Source organism: Tribolium castaneum, chromosome 11, assembly GCF_031307605.1.
Source record: "Tribolium castaneum strain GA2 chromosome 11, icTriCast1.1, whole genome shotgun sequence".
NCBI classification, from domain to species: domain Eukaryota; kingdom Metazoa; phylum Arthropoda; class Insecta; order Coleoptera; family Tenebrionidae; genus Tribolium; species Tribolium castaneum.
In genome coordinates this window covers 32803-48438 of record NC_087404.1, presented here as the reverse complement: position 1 = coordinate 48438, position 15636 = coordinate 32803, and the positions used below count along the sequence as shown (strand labels likewise).

The following is a 15636-nucleotide window of genomic DNA, read 5'->3' as shown; positions in this document are numbered from 1 at the left end:
AACCTGTCTTGGCAGACGAGTACGTAGCTGTTGCCTTTTGATGAACGGGGAAGTGGGCCGACCAAGTCCACACTTACGGTGTGCCACGGTTCGTATATTTTGTAGGGTTGCATTAGTCCGGGTCTCGCTTGTTGGCTGGACTTGTAACGTTGACAGTTTTCACAGCTCTGGACATATTTTGCGGCTTCTCGAAACATTCCGGGCCAATAATATTTTTGTGCAAGTCTTGCAGTCGTCTTTGCGATTCCTAAATGACCAGCGGTTGGGACGTCGTGATTTTCAAACAAGACTTGCTTTCTTTGACCTTTCGGGATACACAATTTCCATTCTTGCGCTCCGGTGAGTCCCTGGCTGTTCATAATGTGTTTGTATAATCGGTCGTTTTCAATCTTAAAGTCCGGAAAGAGATCTGGGGTAGCTGATACCTCTTCATATTTTTGCCGGTACCATCTGTCGATGGGGTGAGCAGTCTCAATCGCCTCTATCCCGGATTTCTGCGGCATCGGGTTACGAGATAGGGCGTCGGCGACTTGATTCAACACTCCCTTCCGGTATCGCACCTCAAAATCATATTGTTGTAACGTCATGATCCATCTCGCTAGGCGGCCTTTGGGTTCTGGTTGTTTCATCAGCCACTTCAGGGGCTGGTGGTCGGACTCTACGACGAAGTGGTATCCCTCGATGTACGGCCTCATTTTCTGGATCGCCCACACAATTGCCAAACATTCTTTCTCTGTCGTTGAGTATTTCGTTTGTTGATCCGAAAGACTACAACTAGCATAGGCGATCACCCGGTCGCCTCCATCGAGGTTCTGTATGAGGGCCGCACCAAGTCCTAGGTCACTAGCGTCGGTCTGTAAAACAAAAGTCTTTGTGAAGTCGGGGCAGGCCAGAACGGGTGCTTCGGTGAGTAGTTGTTTGATTTTCTCGAATGCTTCCTTCTGTTCGTTTCCCCATTCCCATTTCTGCTTCTTCTTCAGAAGTCGGTTTACTGCGGCGGCGACTTGAGAAAATACGGGCACGAACTTCCGGTACCAGGAGGCTATTCCTAGAAATCGACGAAGTTCCTTGACATTAGTTGGTGGTGGTAATTCCAGGATGGCTTTCACTTTCGAGGGATCGGTGCTAACTCCCTGTGATGAGACAATATGTCCCAGATATTCAAGCCTTGTTTGACCAAAAGAGCATTTTTCCCAATTTGGTGTCAGCTTTGCCTTTCTTAGCTTACGGAAGACTGTTGCCAAGTTCTCTTGGTGCTCTTCTTTGGTCCGTCCCAGCACAATGATGTCATCCAAATAGGCGAATGCACCACTGTCCATTTCCGGACCCAGGACCCGGTCTAATAGTCTTTGGAACGTTGCTGGTGCGGAATGGAGACCAAATGGCATAACTTTGAATTGAAATAATCCCCGGTTCGGCACGGTGAAAGCTGTTATGGGCTTACTTTCTTCGGCGAGAGGAACTTGCCAATATCCTTGTTTCAAATCAATTTTAGAAAAATATTTCGCCCCACGTAATTTGTCTAAGATCCCATTAATGTGTGGAATCGGGTATGCATCCTTTTGCGATACGGAATTGATCTTACGGAAATCGATACAGAATCTCTTCTTTCTCCCATCCTTTTTGTCGGCTAGGACAATTGGAGAACTCCACGGGCTCTCGGATGGTTCGATGATGTCTTCTGTTAACATCCGGTCAACTTCCTCATCGATAATCTGCTGCATTGCCGGATTTTGGGGTCGGTACCTTTGTTTTATCGGAGTCGGGTTTGTGAGACGGATTTCGTGGACAGTCATATCTGTTCTCCCTTGGACCTCAGCGAAATTTTTAATTTCACGTTCAACAAAACCGTCCCCAACAATGGCGGTATCCACTGTCGCTGTTGCGGTTTCAACAGGTTCGGAAGGGGCGGTGCTGACGTCGGAATCGGTCCTTTCGCTGGTCACAAGAGTTAGCGGTGTCTTTACGCAGACTAAGACTTGTCCCTGCTCGGGCGCCAAAATTTGTAATGTCCTTTTTCCGGGCGGCTTTGTCGGAGATCGGGTTGCGGTTGGGCCTTTTGGAAAGCCTCAAGAGAGAGAGAAAACGGGTTTCTAACTCAAACCAATTATTTATTCTATCAAACTGTACAAATAAAAATAACAAATCCCCAAGATAAATAAAAGTAATAATAATAACTATCCCTAACTATATACACTATTTACACGGTTGTCCTCGGTCGTAATTTCCCTACCAAGCCCCAGGTCGGTCTGGGCGGTGGAGATGGTGTGCTGGTTTGATGCGCAGCAAGCACCACTCGTCGGAGCTCTAGGTCGGTCGGGTCGGTGGAGATGGTGTGCTGGTTTGATGCGCAGCAAGCACCACTCGTCGGAGAAGGTTTTGCCGGTTTGATGCACGGCTCGACCCCCAGAGTTACTCACCGGTTTGATGCACAGTGAGCAACTGCTGAAGAACGCTCGGTTTCGCCCTTTTATTGGCGACACGGTGTAAACAAACCGAGCGCCGGTGGTGGTGGAACTGACTTGAGCGCATGACTCCTACGTCACCATAGAATCGTCCGGAATCCGGATGCTTCATTACATGTTGTATTGAAAGCATGCTTGCAATGGGGGGCGGCATGTAGGGTATTCTCGGTTATTCCCAAGTGGAACCGAAATTAAAAAATAAAGCCGTCTTAAGTCAGAACCGAAGGTGGTCAGAACGCTAAGATCAGTATGACGAAGTCGTTTTATTTTAACCTACAATTGAACCAGCTTCCAATTTTCGAAGAAATAAGGGCAGATTGCAAACAGGAAGCATCTACACCTGAGCAATCGCCTGAGGTTTCAACAGGCATAGTATCATATATAAATGAGGACTGATGTACTGAATGCATTGTGTTGAAAAACAAGTATTCTCGAAGAAGTTCCCCAAGTATCTTACTCTAGTTGTGTCAAAGTTTTCATTTCAAATTAAATAAAGTGGAAGAAAGTGATAGTCACTCACAAAATTTATCAGTAGCAGAAGAGGAAAGGATGCCTGAAAAATTAAAAATCGAAGACGATGAAGAAAAAGCTATGGTAGAAGCAGCTGAAGCGTATGAACAAGCTGAAGCCAAGAAGGAGGAAGCCCGAGTTGCATTAGAAAAATTTAAATTGTCCCGAGCATTGGAAAATGAAAAATACCGTTTACTTGACGAAAGCATTTTTCCACTAACAAAATCAGGAAGTAAATTTGTGACAATAGGTGTTTCACCTTTGAATAAATATGTTCCGACCATCAAAATTCATAACAAAGAACTAACAGCAGCTGCTTGATTCAACATAAGACAGTTTGGGGAATTTCTGTTTGAAATAAAAAAAGTGCTACCCATGCAAGATGTTCAGGAGGAAACACTTCTATGTCGCAGACAAAATTATGTGTTAACAGAAGTCACGAACAAAACATTGAAATTTTGTACCATGCGGAAGAATGATCCCTACAAACCGCTATATATCTCGGAAAAGACTCTAGAAAATTTAATGAAAGCAGATTTTTTTTTTAATCTACAAACTAGAATGATTAAAAGTAATTTATATTTTGATTATCCACGTTTTGTAGAAGCTATTGCTTTACAGAGGATAAAAAATCGTACCCAGGATTACGAAGATATAGTTTTTGAAACCATCAAAAAGTACGAAGACAATCCAATTTTATATAATATCTTTTTTAAATTACCTGTAACTCTAAAAACTTTATTTGAAAAACATTTTAAATATTTTTTAGAGCACAATAATTATAATTATTATGACGATGTTTCTAATGCTGATAACAATTATTCTCAGTGTTAATTATAAATTATATAATAGATATTTTAAATAAAAAATATAGTACATATTACATGATTTGTTATTTTATATATAAAACCTACTTTTATATACAATAATACATATCAATCTGCTTTACTTATTAAGTGTACTTTAAAGTGTAAACATTGTTAAATATGGATTTACGATTTAAAACACCATTTACAGCAATAGTGGCTGGTCTCACAGCATGTGGAAAATCATATTTCATAACAAGATTTTTGAAACATTTAAATGAAATGTGTGATGTAAAATTTAAACGTATTGTTTGGTTTTACGACGAATGGCAACCATTATATGAAGATAATAATAATAATAAATTAAGAATCGAATATCAGCAAGGAATTTCCGAAATGAATGACTTTGATTCTTTACAACCGACATTAATGATTATCGACGACTTAATGAGAGAGGCCGATGGACGTATTGTTAACATTTTTACTAAAGGAATTCACTATAGAAATATTAGTGTTTTCCATATTACCCAAAATTTATTTCATCAAGGAAAAGGTCAACGAGATATATCATTAAATGCGAATTATATTATATACTTCAAAAATCCTCGCGATAAAGCACAAATAAATTTTCTGGCAAAACAAATTTGTCCAAAAAATACAAAATTTATTCAAGAAGCCTATAAAGATGCAACAATGAGACCTCATGGATATTTACTTTTTGATTTAAAGCAGGATACGCCAGACGAATTTCGTATACGTACTAATATTTTATTAGATGAATTGTTAAGTGAAGGGGGCGCTGCTGGTGAAATTGGCGGGAAATGATGACGCGTGAGGCGCGTATGGGCAACGCCTAGTTAGTTGGAAGGACACTGTGGCAGTGTCAATGTCGTTGTTGAATCTAATTTGCTAATAAATTAGTTTTTTGGGTGAATTCCGAGTTTCATTTACAGAGCAGCGGTAGGATATTGCTCAAATAATCGTTTCCGATAGAGAGTGGTGATTTGTGGTGATTTTGTGAGGAATTTGTGGGTCGCCAAGGCAAGGGCCAAAAATTGAAGTTTTGGGAATCTGTACCGTTTCATTCGTAACAAAATTGTGTTTTACGACTTGAAATCGAACAAATCAATCGGGTGCTAGCCGAATTTATCTGGTTTTTCTGATTTCTGACGAGTTCTAGGAGTTACGCAACCACACGCTGTCAATTTTCATTTGGGTGTGGCTCAAAAGGCGCGAAAAGTTTTCTGGTGAGATTTTCGCAATGGGGCGTCACAGGTACCGAGGAAATGTGGACTCGGACGACTCGGACTCAAGTGACGATGAGCCACGGCCGAAAAGGTCCGCGCCTGGGTCACCCCCAGTTTCGGCCGAGTCCGCTAGAATCGCGAGACTTGAGCAACTTGTGGAAAACTTGAATCGACGTTTGCTAAACCGCAATTTTGAGCACACATCAGGACAAGTTGGCATTAAAAGTGACCTGATTCCTGAATTCGCTCCAGGAAACCCCAATTTTAGTACCACTAAGTGGTTGCATAAAATTGACCAGTTGGCTCTCGTGAACGGTTGGGACGAACGTACAACGATTTACGGCATGATAAGTCGACTCAAGGGGTTGGCCAAGGAGTGGTACGACAATCTCGATCCCTCAGCATACGACCGGAGCTGGGATGAATGGAAACGTTTGTTACAAGCCACCTTCCCCGATCACCACGATTATGCTTCCACACTTCGTAAGCTAGTGAATAGGGTGAAGGAAGATGGGGAAACCTGGGCACAATATTATTTTGGGAAATTAAATCTGTTGCAGGCTTGTGACATAACAGGAACGAATGCAGTCTCCTGTCTTATTGATGGAATCACTGATGTGACTCTCAGAAATGGGGCTAGAGCAGGGCGTTACGTTACACCCGAAAGCTTGTACGCTGAGTATTTGTCGACTCTGAGATCCGAAGGTGACAAGCGGGATACGCTCGCAAAGCAGGCGCCTCGGGAAAGGAGGAGGTTCCTTCCAAGTCGAGTCGAAACACAAAAACTGTATTCGTCAGTTCGGTGTTACAATTGTCGTAATCGAGGACATGTTGCGACAAAGTGCCCGAAACCAAGAATTGAGTGCAAGAAATGGGGTCGCATTGGACATGTGGATGCTGAGTGCCGACGTGGTAACGTAGTAAAAGAAAACATGTCTAAGCAGGCACTAACGACAAGTGTAGCTGACGCAAGTAATAATAAGAATTATTACATAGACATTAAGGTCAATGGTAAGCCGACGCGAGCTTACATTGACTCAGGAGCTGAACCGGTCCTTGTCAAGCAAAGTGTTGCTAGAGAATTGGGACTGATGTGGCAGCCAAGTTTACATTTGATTCGTGGTTATGGCCAGGGAATCACCAAAGTGCATGGGGAAGTCGAAGTAGAGCTAGAAGTGGATCTTGTCAAGGCAAACGTAAAAGCTTTGATCGTCGAAGACAGTGCACAACGTGTGCTTGTCATAGTGGGACAGACCTTCCTGAATGCGGGTGCTAATACGATTATAGCAAATGAGGAAGCTGTGAGAGTAGTTGACGGAAACAACGAATCGATCCAAGCATTTCTAGGCCAACTTCCGACACGAAAAGTTGCACTTTGGGCGGAAGACGAAACAGTGATCCCTCCTCAATCCATTGGTTGCATACGAATCAAGGCAAAAGACGATGGGTGGAAAGGAACTTATTACGTTGAAGGGTGTCAACGTCCGAGACCAGGGTTCGAACACGTTGTTCATCGGTGTGTCACATGTGATGGAGGCCTAGTGACCGTTCGCAATCTATCGCACCAAGATCTGGTCTATCGAAAGGCGCAAATCGTTGCGAGAGCTGAGCCTTGCGAGCAGGAAAGGACAGCTACGACGGTGAGTGTGTTTTCTATGGGGAAGGTTGAGGTAAAGAGTTTTCAACGGTGGGAACTTCTTACACAAGTCAATAAGAATCTAGACCCGGCTCAGTTCGAGCAATTGTTACAACTCGTTAACGAATTTCGAGATTGTTTTGCACGAAATGTAGCGGAAATAGGTGCCACAACTGCGGCAGAAATGAAGCTAACTTTGACTGATGATAAACCTGTAATTTATCGTCCTTATCGGTTATCGCATCACGAAAGAAGAATTGTTCAAGATATAGTAAATGACTTGTTAGGTAGCGGAGTCATACGAGAATCAGACTCGCCATATTCGAGTCCCATACTGTTGGTGCGGAAGAAAGATGGGCAACACCGTATGTGTGTTGACTATCGGCAATTAAATTCGAAAACAATCAAAGATCGCTTTCCGTTACCACGAGTAGACGAACATTTGGATAAACTAAACGGTGCAAAGTGTTAGGTTGGCAACTCTCACGTGGGCGACACGGGAGTTGGAGGGGGGGTTTTTGGCAGAGTGAGTTAGTTAGGTTATGTCGCAGAAGGGGCCTGGACGCACCCTCAATGCTCCGGGATATTAGTCAATAAACAGTTATAAGGTTGAATGGTCTAATTACAACTAACCTAACATGGTGTCAGTGTTTTAAAATCCGAATCCCGCTCGTGTTACAAATTGTGAGTGTAAAAAACCACCACAACTATCACGATGGATGCACTTCAGGCACAAGTGGCCGAGTTGGAGCAAAAATATGCGGATCTCGTGGCACAAGCACAGGCCCGGGTTCAGGCGAGTGACACACCGTCAAAGCAGGCTCCAACGAGTAGCATCGTCTTCAGCAACTCCATTCCGATTCCGGAGAAATTTTCATTCGAAAAAGAAGATTGGCAAGTGTGGATTACACATTATGAACGTTTTAGAACAGCAACAAAACTAGACAAAAGCACACAAGCAGAGCAAATTAATAGTTTATTGTTGCATATGGGGGCGAAAGTTACAAAGTTTATGGAGGCTAAGCAGAAACAGGAAACCGATTTTCCTAGTTACAAAGCGCTGAAAGAATTCTTTGATAACGAGTTCAAAGACACTCCTAATACAATCTACGCACGAGCTAAGTTTAACAGACGTGACCAAAGGGAAGGTGAGGACGCCCAAACGTACATCGCTGACGTCATAAGCTTGGCCAAAACATGTAATTACAGAGATTTGGAGGAGGAACTCATAAGAGATCGATTAGTTGTTGGAATTCGTGATGAAAAATTGTCGGAAAATCTACAAATGAATGACAAATTGACACTTAAAACAGCAATTGACAAAATAACTCAAGTGGAGAGGATTAGAACCGAAAACAGAGAACTAAGAGTGAGAGAGGAAACGGTAAACAGAGTAGCTAGAGACAAAGCCAAGAAATTTAACCATAAATCCGTGAAATATGAAGGAAAACAGCGCAGGAGCAAAGATGGAAAGCAACAAAGTGAACATAAATTTAAAGGTTGTATAAGGTGTGGAAATTCGAACACACACAACAGGATGGAATGCCCAGCCAATGGACAAACGTGCCATAAATGTAACTTTAAAGGCCATTTTGCATCCAGATGTAAAACAAAGAACGTAAACGCAGTGGAATCTGAAACCTCAATATCAGATGATACTGATGATAGCTATGATTCGAGCTATGATTGTAGGGAGATTATCAATATTAATCGAGTAAAGTTGGACAAACCTTGGGAAGCGGTAGCGGAAATTTTTAATACAAACATTGTATTCAAAATAGATACCGGAGCCGATGAAACCATAATATCTAGCAAAGAATTCAAAGATAAACTTCAGGGGAAAGTAAAGTTACAAAGAACAAAAACAACTCTGTTGGGACCCGGAAAAGGAAACCAGAGAAAATTGGAAATAAAGGGAGAGATAGTAGTTCCTCTTAAATGGGAAAATAAGATAGAAAATGTTAGATGTTTCGTCGTTGATACACCAGATAACTTACTGGGAAGACCAGCCTTACAAAAACTAGACATGATCAAATGGACTGGCAAAGAACTCGTTGCGAGTGACAGTGTTATTAGACATGTAACTAGCAGAAAAGCTGATGAAAAATTCCAACATAAGATGATGGTGAAATATCCAGAGGTGTTCAAAGGCTTGGGAACTCTTAAGAATTTTGAGTACACAATTGAAGTAAAATCAGACGCACAACCTTGGACCTTAAACACGCCTAGAAGAATTCCACTCCCCATGATGGATGTAGTAAAAAAGGAGCTGGACAAGATGATTCGCGAAGACGTTATAGAAGCCATTAATGAACCTACTGAGTGGTGTGCACCTATGGTTATTGCAGCGAAAAAGAACGGAAAAATTCGCGTGTGTTCAGACTACACCGAGCTAAACAAGTGCGTTAATCGCGAACTGTACCAATTACCGTCGGTCGATGAGACAATTTCGAAACTGAAAGACGCGAAGTGGTTTACCAAGTTAGACTTTTCCAGTGGCTTTTGGCAGCTTAAACTTTCACCGCAATCGCGCAAATATACCTGTTTTCTCACACCATTTGGCAGGTATGTCTACAAACGCATTCCATTTGGGATCACCTCAGCACCAGAAGTTTTCCAAAAAACCATCAGCGGCGTAATCGGCAAATTAAAAATGGAACACGTCCATGTTCATGCTGATGACATCCTCATCACAGGCCGCAACGAAGCTGACCATGACACAAACGTGAACAAAGTGTTAACACTCTTATCGGATCACGGCTTGACTTTAAACAAATCCAAATGTGAATTTAAAACGAACAAGACCTTATATTTAGGATACTTAATATCCGAAAATGGTGTTCAAGCCGATCCCAAAAGCGTTGAAGCCATTAATAATTATCCCGCGCCATCGTCGGTAACCGAAGTTAGAACTTTCCTCGGCATGGTTAACTATGTCTCAAAATTTATCGTTAATACTTCGAAAAAAACCCAATCATTACGTGAACTACTGCACAAGGATAAACAGTTTGTATGGACAGATAAACATCAAGCGGATTTTGAAAAACTTAAAAGTGAAATCGCATCATCGCGCGTGTTAGCCAAGTTTAGCACGGACAAAAAATCGCGAGTGTCGGCAGACGCATCGTCTTTTGGTTTAGGTGCCGTTTTAGAACAGTTACAAAGTGACGGAAATTGGAAACCTACTTATTTTTGTTCGCGTACCCTCGAACCATGCGAGCAAGCCTATGCTCAAATTGAAAAGGAAGCTCTCGCCATTACATGGGCGTGTGAAAGACTCGAAAATTTCTTACTGGGCGCTCATTTTGAAATTCATACCGACCATAAACCGTTAACAGTAATTTTGGCCACCAAAGAGCTCAACAAACTATCCAACAGGCTACAAAGATTTCGCATGCGGTTATTGAAATTTAACTATACTATAGAATACGTTCCAGGTAAAACGTTTTTCGTTCCCGATGCATTATCCAGAGCACCAATCCAAGGCAGAATTCGACACCAAGACCCACTTCTAGAAGACGTTCAAAATCTCTACATCAATTTCGTGATGCGTGAGGTCGTTACAGAAATTTGTTCAACGGAAGAAATCAAGTCTTACCAAAACAAGGACCCAACGTACAGCAAACTCAAAGAATACGTCAAAAATGGTTGGCCACAGAAACACAAAAGCGACCCGTTAGTCAGTAAATTCTTCTCTCATCAACAAGACTTAAGCATCGCTCATGACATGGTTTGCTACAAAGACCGAGTCGTCATTCCTGGTCCTCTTCAGAAGAAGTGCCTCTATGTGCTCCATGACGGACACTTCGGTATTAATAAATGTTTGGACCGGGCCAAAGCTACTGTGTGGTGGCCAGGTATCACAAGAGAGCTTAAAGAAGTCGTCGGGAAATGTGAAATTTGCATCAAACTACGCAGACCAACGGTAGATCCCATGTTACCATCCGAAGTTCCATCTAGACCGTGGCAAACAATTGGTGCCGACCTCGCAGAATATCATGAGTCAACTTACTTAGTGGTACAGGACTATTATTCCAAGTATCCGGAAATCAGAAAACTTCGCACCACCAAAGCCAAAGTTGTTATCGAGACCTTCAAAGAAATGTTTGCTAGACATGGTATACCCGAAGTTGTCCGCTCCGACAATGGCAAACAATTTGATTGTCACGAATACAGAACTTTCAGCAGAAAATATGGATTTAAGTTAATTACCAGTAGTCCCCATTACCAACAGTCAAATGGACAAGCCGAAAGTGCTGTGAAGCTGCTCAAAACGATATTGAGGAAAAATGAAGATCCATATCTTGCACTTCTTACCTACCGCAATACACCTACTAAATGTGGATTGTCACCTGCCCAACTGCTCTTTGGCAGAAACCTTCGAGACAGACTGCCAAGGTTACCTTCAGGGTTAAAACCTGCAACTATCGACCATGACACTGTCAGACAAACGTTAATCAACAATCAAGCAGAACAGAAGTCCAACTACGACAAACGACACCGAGTAACAAAAGAAGAGAAAAATCTAAAAGAAGGTGATCGCGTATGGATCATAAATATGCAAAAGGAGGGAGAAGTACAACGCAGATGTGAAGAACCAAGGTCATATTTGATCGAGACTGACGGCGGTTGCGTCAGACGAAATCGAAGACATCTTCAGCCCTTACCAGACAGAAATAATGAACCCGAACATGACCCAGAACAACCAGACGAATCAGAGGAACCAAAGAAAAGACCAATCAGAAGACCCAAAAGATACCAAGATTATTATTGTTATTGAAATATGTATATTTTGATACCTCAGGTAGTTAGTTTCATATTTAGCTTAGTTTTGTATTTAAAAGGGGGGATGTTAGGTTGGCAACTCTCACGTGGGCGACACGGGAGTTGGAGGGGGGTTTTTTGGCAGAGTGAGTTAGTTAGGTTATGTCGCAGAAGGGGCCTGGACGCACCCTCAATGCTCCGGGATATTAGTCAATAAACAGTTATAAGGTTGAATGGTCTAATTACAACTAACCTAACACAAAGTTTTTCACCACACTAGATCTCGCGAGTGGGTACTATCAGATCCCAATGGCCACCGAATCGATTCCAAAGACAGCATTTGTTACGCCTGATGGGCATTACGAGTTTGTCCGCATGCCTTTTGGTCTAGCCAACGCTCCGGCAGTGTTTCAGCGAGCTATGAATAAGGTGTTGGGTCCATTACGGTTTCAGACCGCTTTTTGTTACATAGATGATCTTCTGATACCTTCCAAAGACTTTGAAACAGGTCTTAACAATTTACGAACAGTGTTTCAATTGCTTCGACAGTTCGGATTGACTCTAAAGCTGAGTAAATGTTGCTTCTTTGGAAGTCAAATAGAGTATTTAGGGCATGAGATCAGTGCGGAAGGCATTAAGCCAGGCGAGACAAAAATCAAAGCGGTGACAGCTTTTCCCAAACCAACAGACGTACACAAACTTAGGCAATTCTTAGGTTTGTGTGGGTACTTTCGAAAGTACGTGAAAGATTACGCAACAATAGCAAATAGTTTGACGAGTCTCCTAAAGAAAGGCAGTGCATTTGTTTGGGAAGAAGCACAAGAGCGGGCTTTTCAGACTTTAAAAGACATCTTGTCGAGCAGACCAGTTCTTGCAATTTACAACGCGGAAGCTGAAACGGAGTTACACACTGACGCTTCTAAAGTTGGAATTGGTGGCATTCTGTTGCAACGACAAGGTGATGGATCTTTGCGTCCAGTTATGTTTTTCAGCCGACAGACGACCAAAGAGGAACAAAGGTACCACTCGTACGAGCTAGAAACGCTAGCGGTGGTCTGTTCTCTCAAACATTATCGAGTATACTTGTTGGGGCTTCAATTCAAGGTGATCACAGACTGTAATGCTTTACGAACAACCCTTACCAAGAGAGATTTGATTCCACGAATTGGGAGATGGTGGTTGTTGACTTCTGAGTTCGACTTTACTGTAGAATACAGACCTGGCAGTAAAATGAGTCACGTTGACGCTTTGAGTAGAAATCCGGTATTAGATCCTTCGGAGCCTTCAGTGGAAGTCTTGCATATTAATGTTAACGATGATGATTGGATTTTAGCTGTTCAAATGAAGGATGCGAGATGCGCATTGTTGAAGGAAATATTGGAAAAATCACCGACGAACGCTGAAGAGCGTGCCATTCACAAAGAGTATAAACTAAAAGATGGTCGAGTATTCAAACAGACTGAGTCAGGATTAAAATGGGTCGTACCAAAAGCGGTAAGACGCCAGATTTTATTAGCACACCACGATGGAATTGGCCATTTATCGAATGAGAAAACTTTGGCATCTGTGTCGAAATCTTATTGGTTTCCTTCAATGCGGAGGTATGTTCATAAATATATTTCTAGCTGCTTGGAGTGTCTCTACAATAAGGAAGCCGGAGGAAAGCAGCCAGGATTTTTGAATCCCATACCTAAGAATTCGCAACCATTTGACACATTGCACATGGATCATTTGGGACCATTTGTAAAGAGCAAATCACATAATTCTTATCTTTTAGCTATTATCGATGCATTTACTAAATTTGTCTTTCTCAGGGCCGTGCCTAATACTAAGGTGGGCCCTGTTTTATCATTTTTAGCTTCTCTTACAGGAATGTTTGGTGTACCTAAACGTATAATAGCCGATCGTGGGGCTTGTTTTTCTAGCAAAAAGTTTAAGACACATTGTACCGATTTAAACGTTAAATTAGTACTAACCGCGACTGCTACACCACGGGCTAACGGCCAGGTGGAGCGATTGAATCGTACGATTTTATCTCAGCTTGCTGCTAGCTCGAGAGAAGAAGAGAAATGGGATGACTTTGTGAGTAGAATTAGTTGGGGTATTAATTCTACGCCGAATTCGACTACGGGCAAAAGTCCATACGAATTGTTGTTGGGGTATACACCTCGACATGCTAATGACTCACTCCTCACCAACGTGGTGACAGAGGGTGTTCATGATGGTGATTTGCCACGGACACGAGCAGACGTTGCTCAGCGTGTCGAAAAGGAACAGCAGAAGCAAAAAGAGCGTTATGACAAGCGACGCTGTGCCCCAAAGAGATTTAATGCAGGTGATCTCGTGTTGGTACGCACCACGCGAGCTTCAAACGAGGGCAAAAGTCGGAAGCTGTTACCTAAATATTCGGGACCGTACCGAATTCAGAAAGTGCTCGACTACGATAGGTATGTCGTGACGGACATGCCGGGGGCGACGCGTTCCCAAAAACGATATGAGGGTGTTCACTCAGTGGACAAATTGAGACATTACGTTGTCGCCACGACGAGTGGAGACGAAACAATAGGCGATGTCAGTGACGAATGACTGAGTTCGCTGTGAAGTTGAGTGAAGTTCAACGTGAACTCACGATTTTGGGCCCAAATGTTGTTTTTAAGCGCTTTACGTTGAAACTCATGAGTTAATGATTTGTTATTGTTGTTATTGTTCTTGTTCTTGTTATTGTTCTTCTACTTATTCTTGAGGTTACTGATCTTGTTGGTGTTGGTGATCTTATTGTTGTTGTTGGTAGTGTTCTTATTGTTGTTCTTAATTAATTCTCAACGTGAGAAACACGATTATGGTTATTTTCAGATTCATTCTCAACGTGAGAAACACGATTATGATTATTTTCAGATTCATTCTCAACGTGAGAAACACGATTATGATTATTTTCAGGTTGTTTATAAATAGTTCTTAAGTGGGACTCGGGCTGTAGATGTATACTACGGCTCGGATACATGGTATTGGTTAATTACTTGTTTTAGAAACACCGGTGGTTCCCCGAGGACGTGGAACACGGAAGCGTGGCCGACTGTTAAGTGAAGGGGGCGCTGCTGGTGAAATTGGCGGGAAATGATGACGCGTGAGGCGCGTATGGGCAACGCCTAGTTAGTTGGAAGGACACTGTGGCAGTGTCAATGTCGTTGTTGAATCTAATTTGCTAATAAATTAGTTTTTTGGGTGAATTCCGAGTTTCATTTACAGAATCACCTTCTTTTGCATACATTCCAAAAAAGTATAAATCAAAAAACAAGTAATGTAATAGTTAGTATTGAGTGAGATGTCCCGTGCATTAGAAAGAAATGCAGAGCTTTTAAAATTTTTACAGAAAGCTAAAGCAGAGTGTCGCAAATCAATTTTAAATTCTGCTGATAAGAATCTAATTGATTGTATATGTGAATGTGCTCATAATACTTTATTGGGAAAAGTTCCTTTAAACATTTTACAGAAAAACAAATTGAAAAAGCATAAAAAATTTTACGTGACCTGGTAAATCATCAAATATCTATTCATAAAAAGAAAAAATTACTTGTGCAAAAAGGAGGAGCTTTTCTACCACTGTTATTAGCTCCTATAATTTCAAGAGTTTTAGGACATTTGTTCAGTAAATAAAAATTTGAGTAATGTGAATTGATGAAACGTTTCGACGAATCAGAGAAAAATATTACTGGCCTTTAATGAAAGAATCTGTTTAAACCTTTATTAATGATTGTGAAATTTGCCAGCAAGCCAAATATGAGAGAAACCCGGTAAGAATCGAAATGAATGTAACCCCAACAGCAACAAAGCCTTTCCAAATCGTACATATAGATACTTTTACTTTAGAACAGTGCAAATTCTTAACAATCATTGATAGCTTTTCAAAGTACGCACAGGCTTCCTACTTAAATTCCCTAGTAAGTACAGAAATAGTAAATAATCTGTTAAACTTTTTCTTACATCATGGGGTTCCAAAACAAATAACGGTAGACAACGGAACAGAATTTAAAAACTCAGTTATTGGAGAGCTTCTTGGCCTACACAAAATTAAAATACATTTTTGTTGTCCAAATCATCCACAATCTAACGGGATGATAGAAAGATTACATTCTACTCTTGCAGAACATGTTCGAATCCTTAATTCAAAGGGTTTCCTAAAAACACCCATCACTATGAAAATGACATAC

At 41.6% G+C, this 15636-nt stretch overlaps 2 protein-coding genes across 2 annotated transcripts; both read left to right on the top strand.

Annotated features, from left to right (window-relative positions):
• Window positions 1-3014: 3014 nt before the first annotated feature.
• LOC135267341 (uncharacterized) lies at window positions 3015-14578 on the top strand. The gene is made up of 3 exons (XM_064359603.1): window positions 3015-3113; window positions 4962-6668; window positions 14455-14578. Exons 1-3 carry the CDS (start codon window positions 3015-3017, stop codon window positions 14506-14508), a joined length of 1860 nt encoding a protein of 619 aa, XP_064215673.1. The 3' UTR covers window positions 14509-14578.
• On the top strand, window positions 7872-11662 carry LOC135267295 (uncharacterized protein K02A2.6-like). The gene has a single exon (XM_064359583.1). It carries the CDS (start codon window positions 7950-7952, stop codon window positions 11442-11444), a length of 3495 nt encoding a protein of 1164 aa, XP_064215653.1. The 5' UTR covers window positions 7872-7949; the 3' UTR covers window positions 11445-11662.
• Window positions 14579-15636: the final 1058 nt, after the last annotated feature.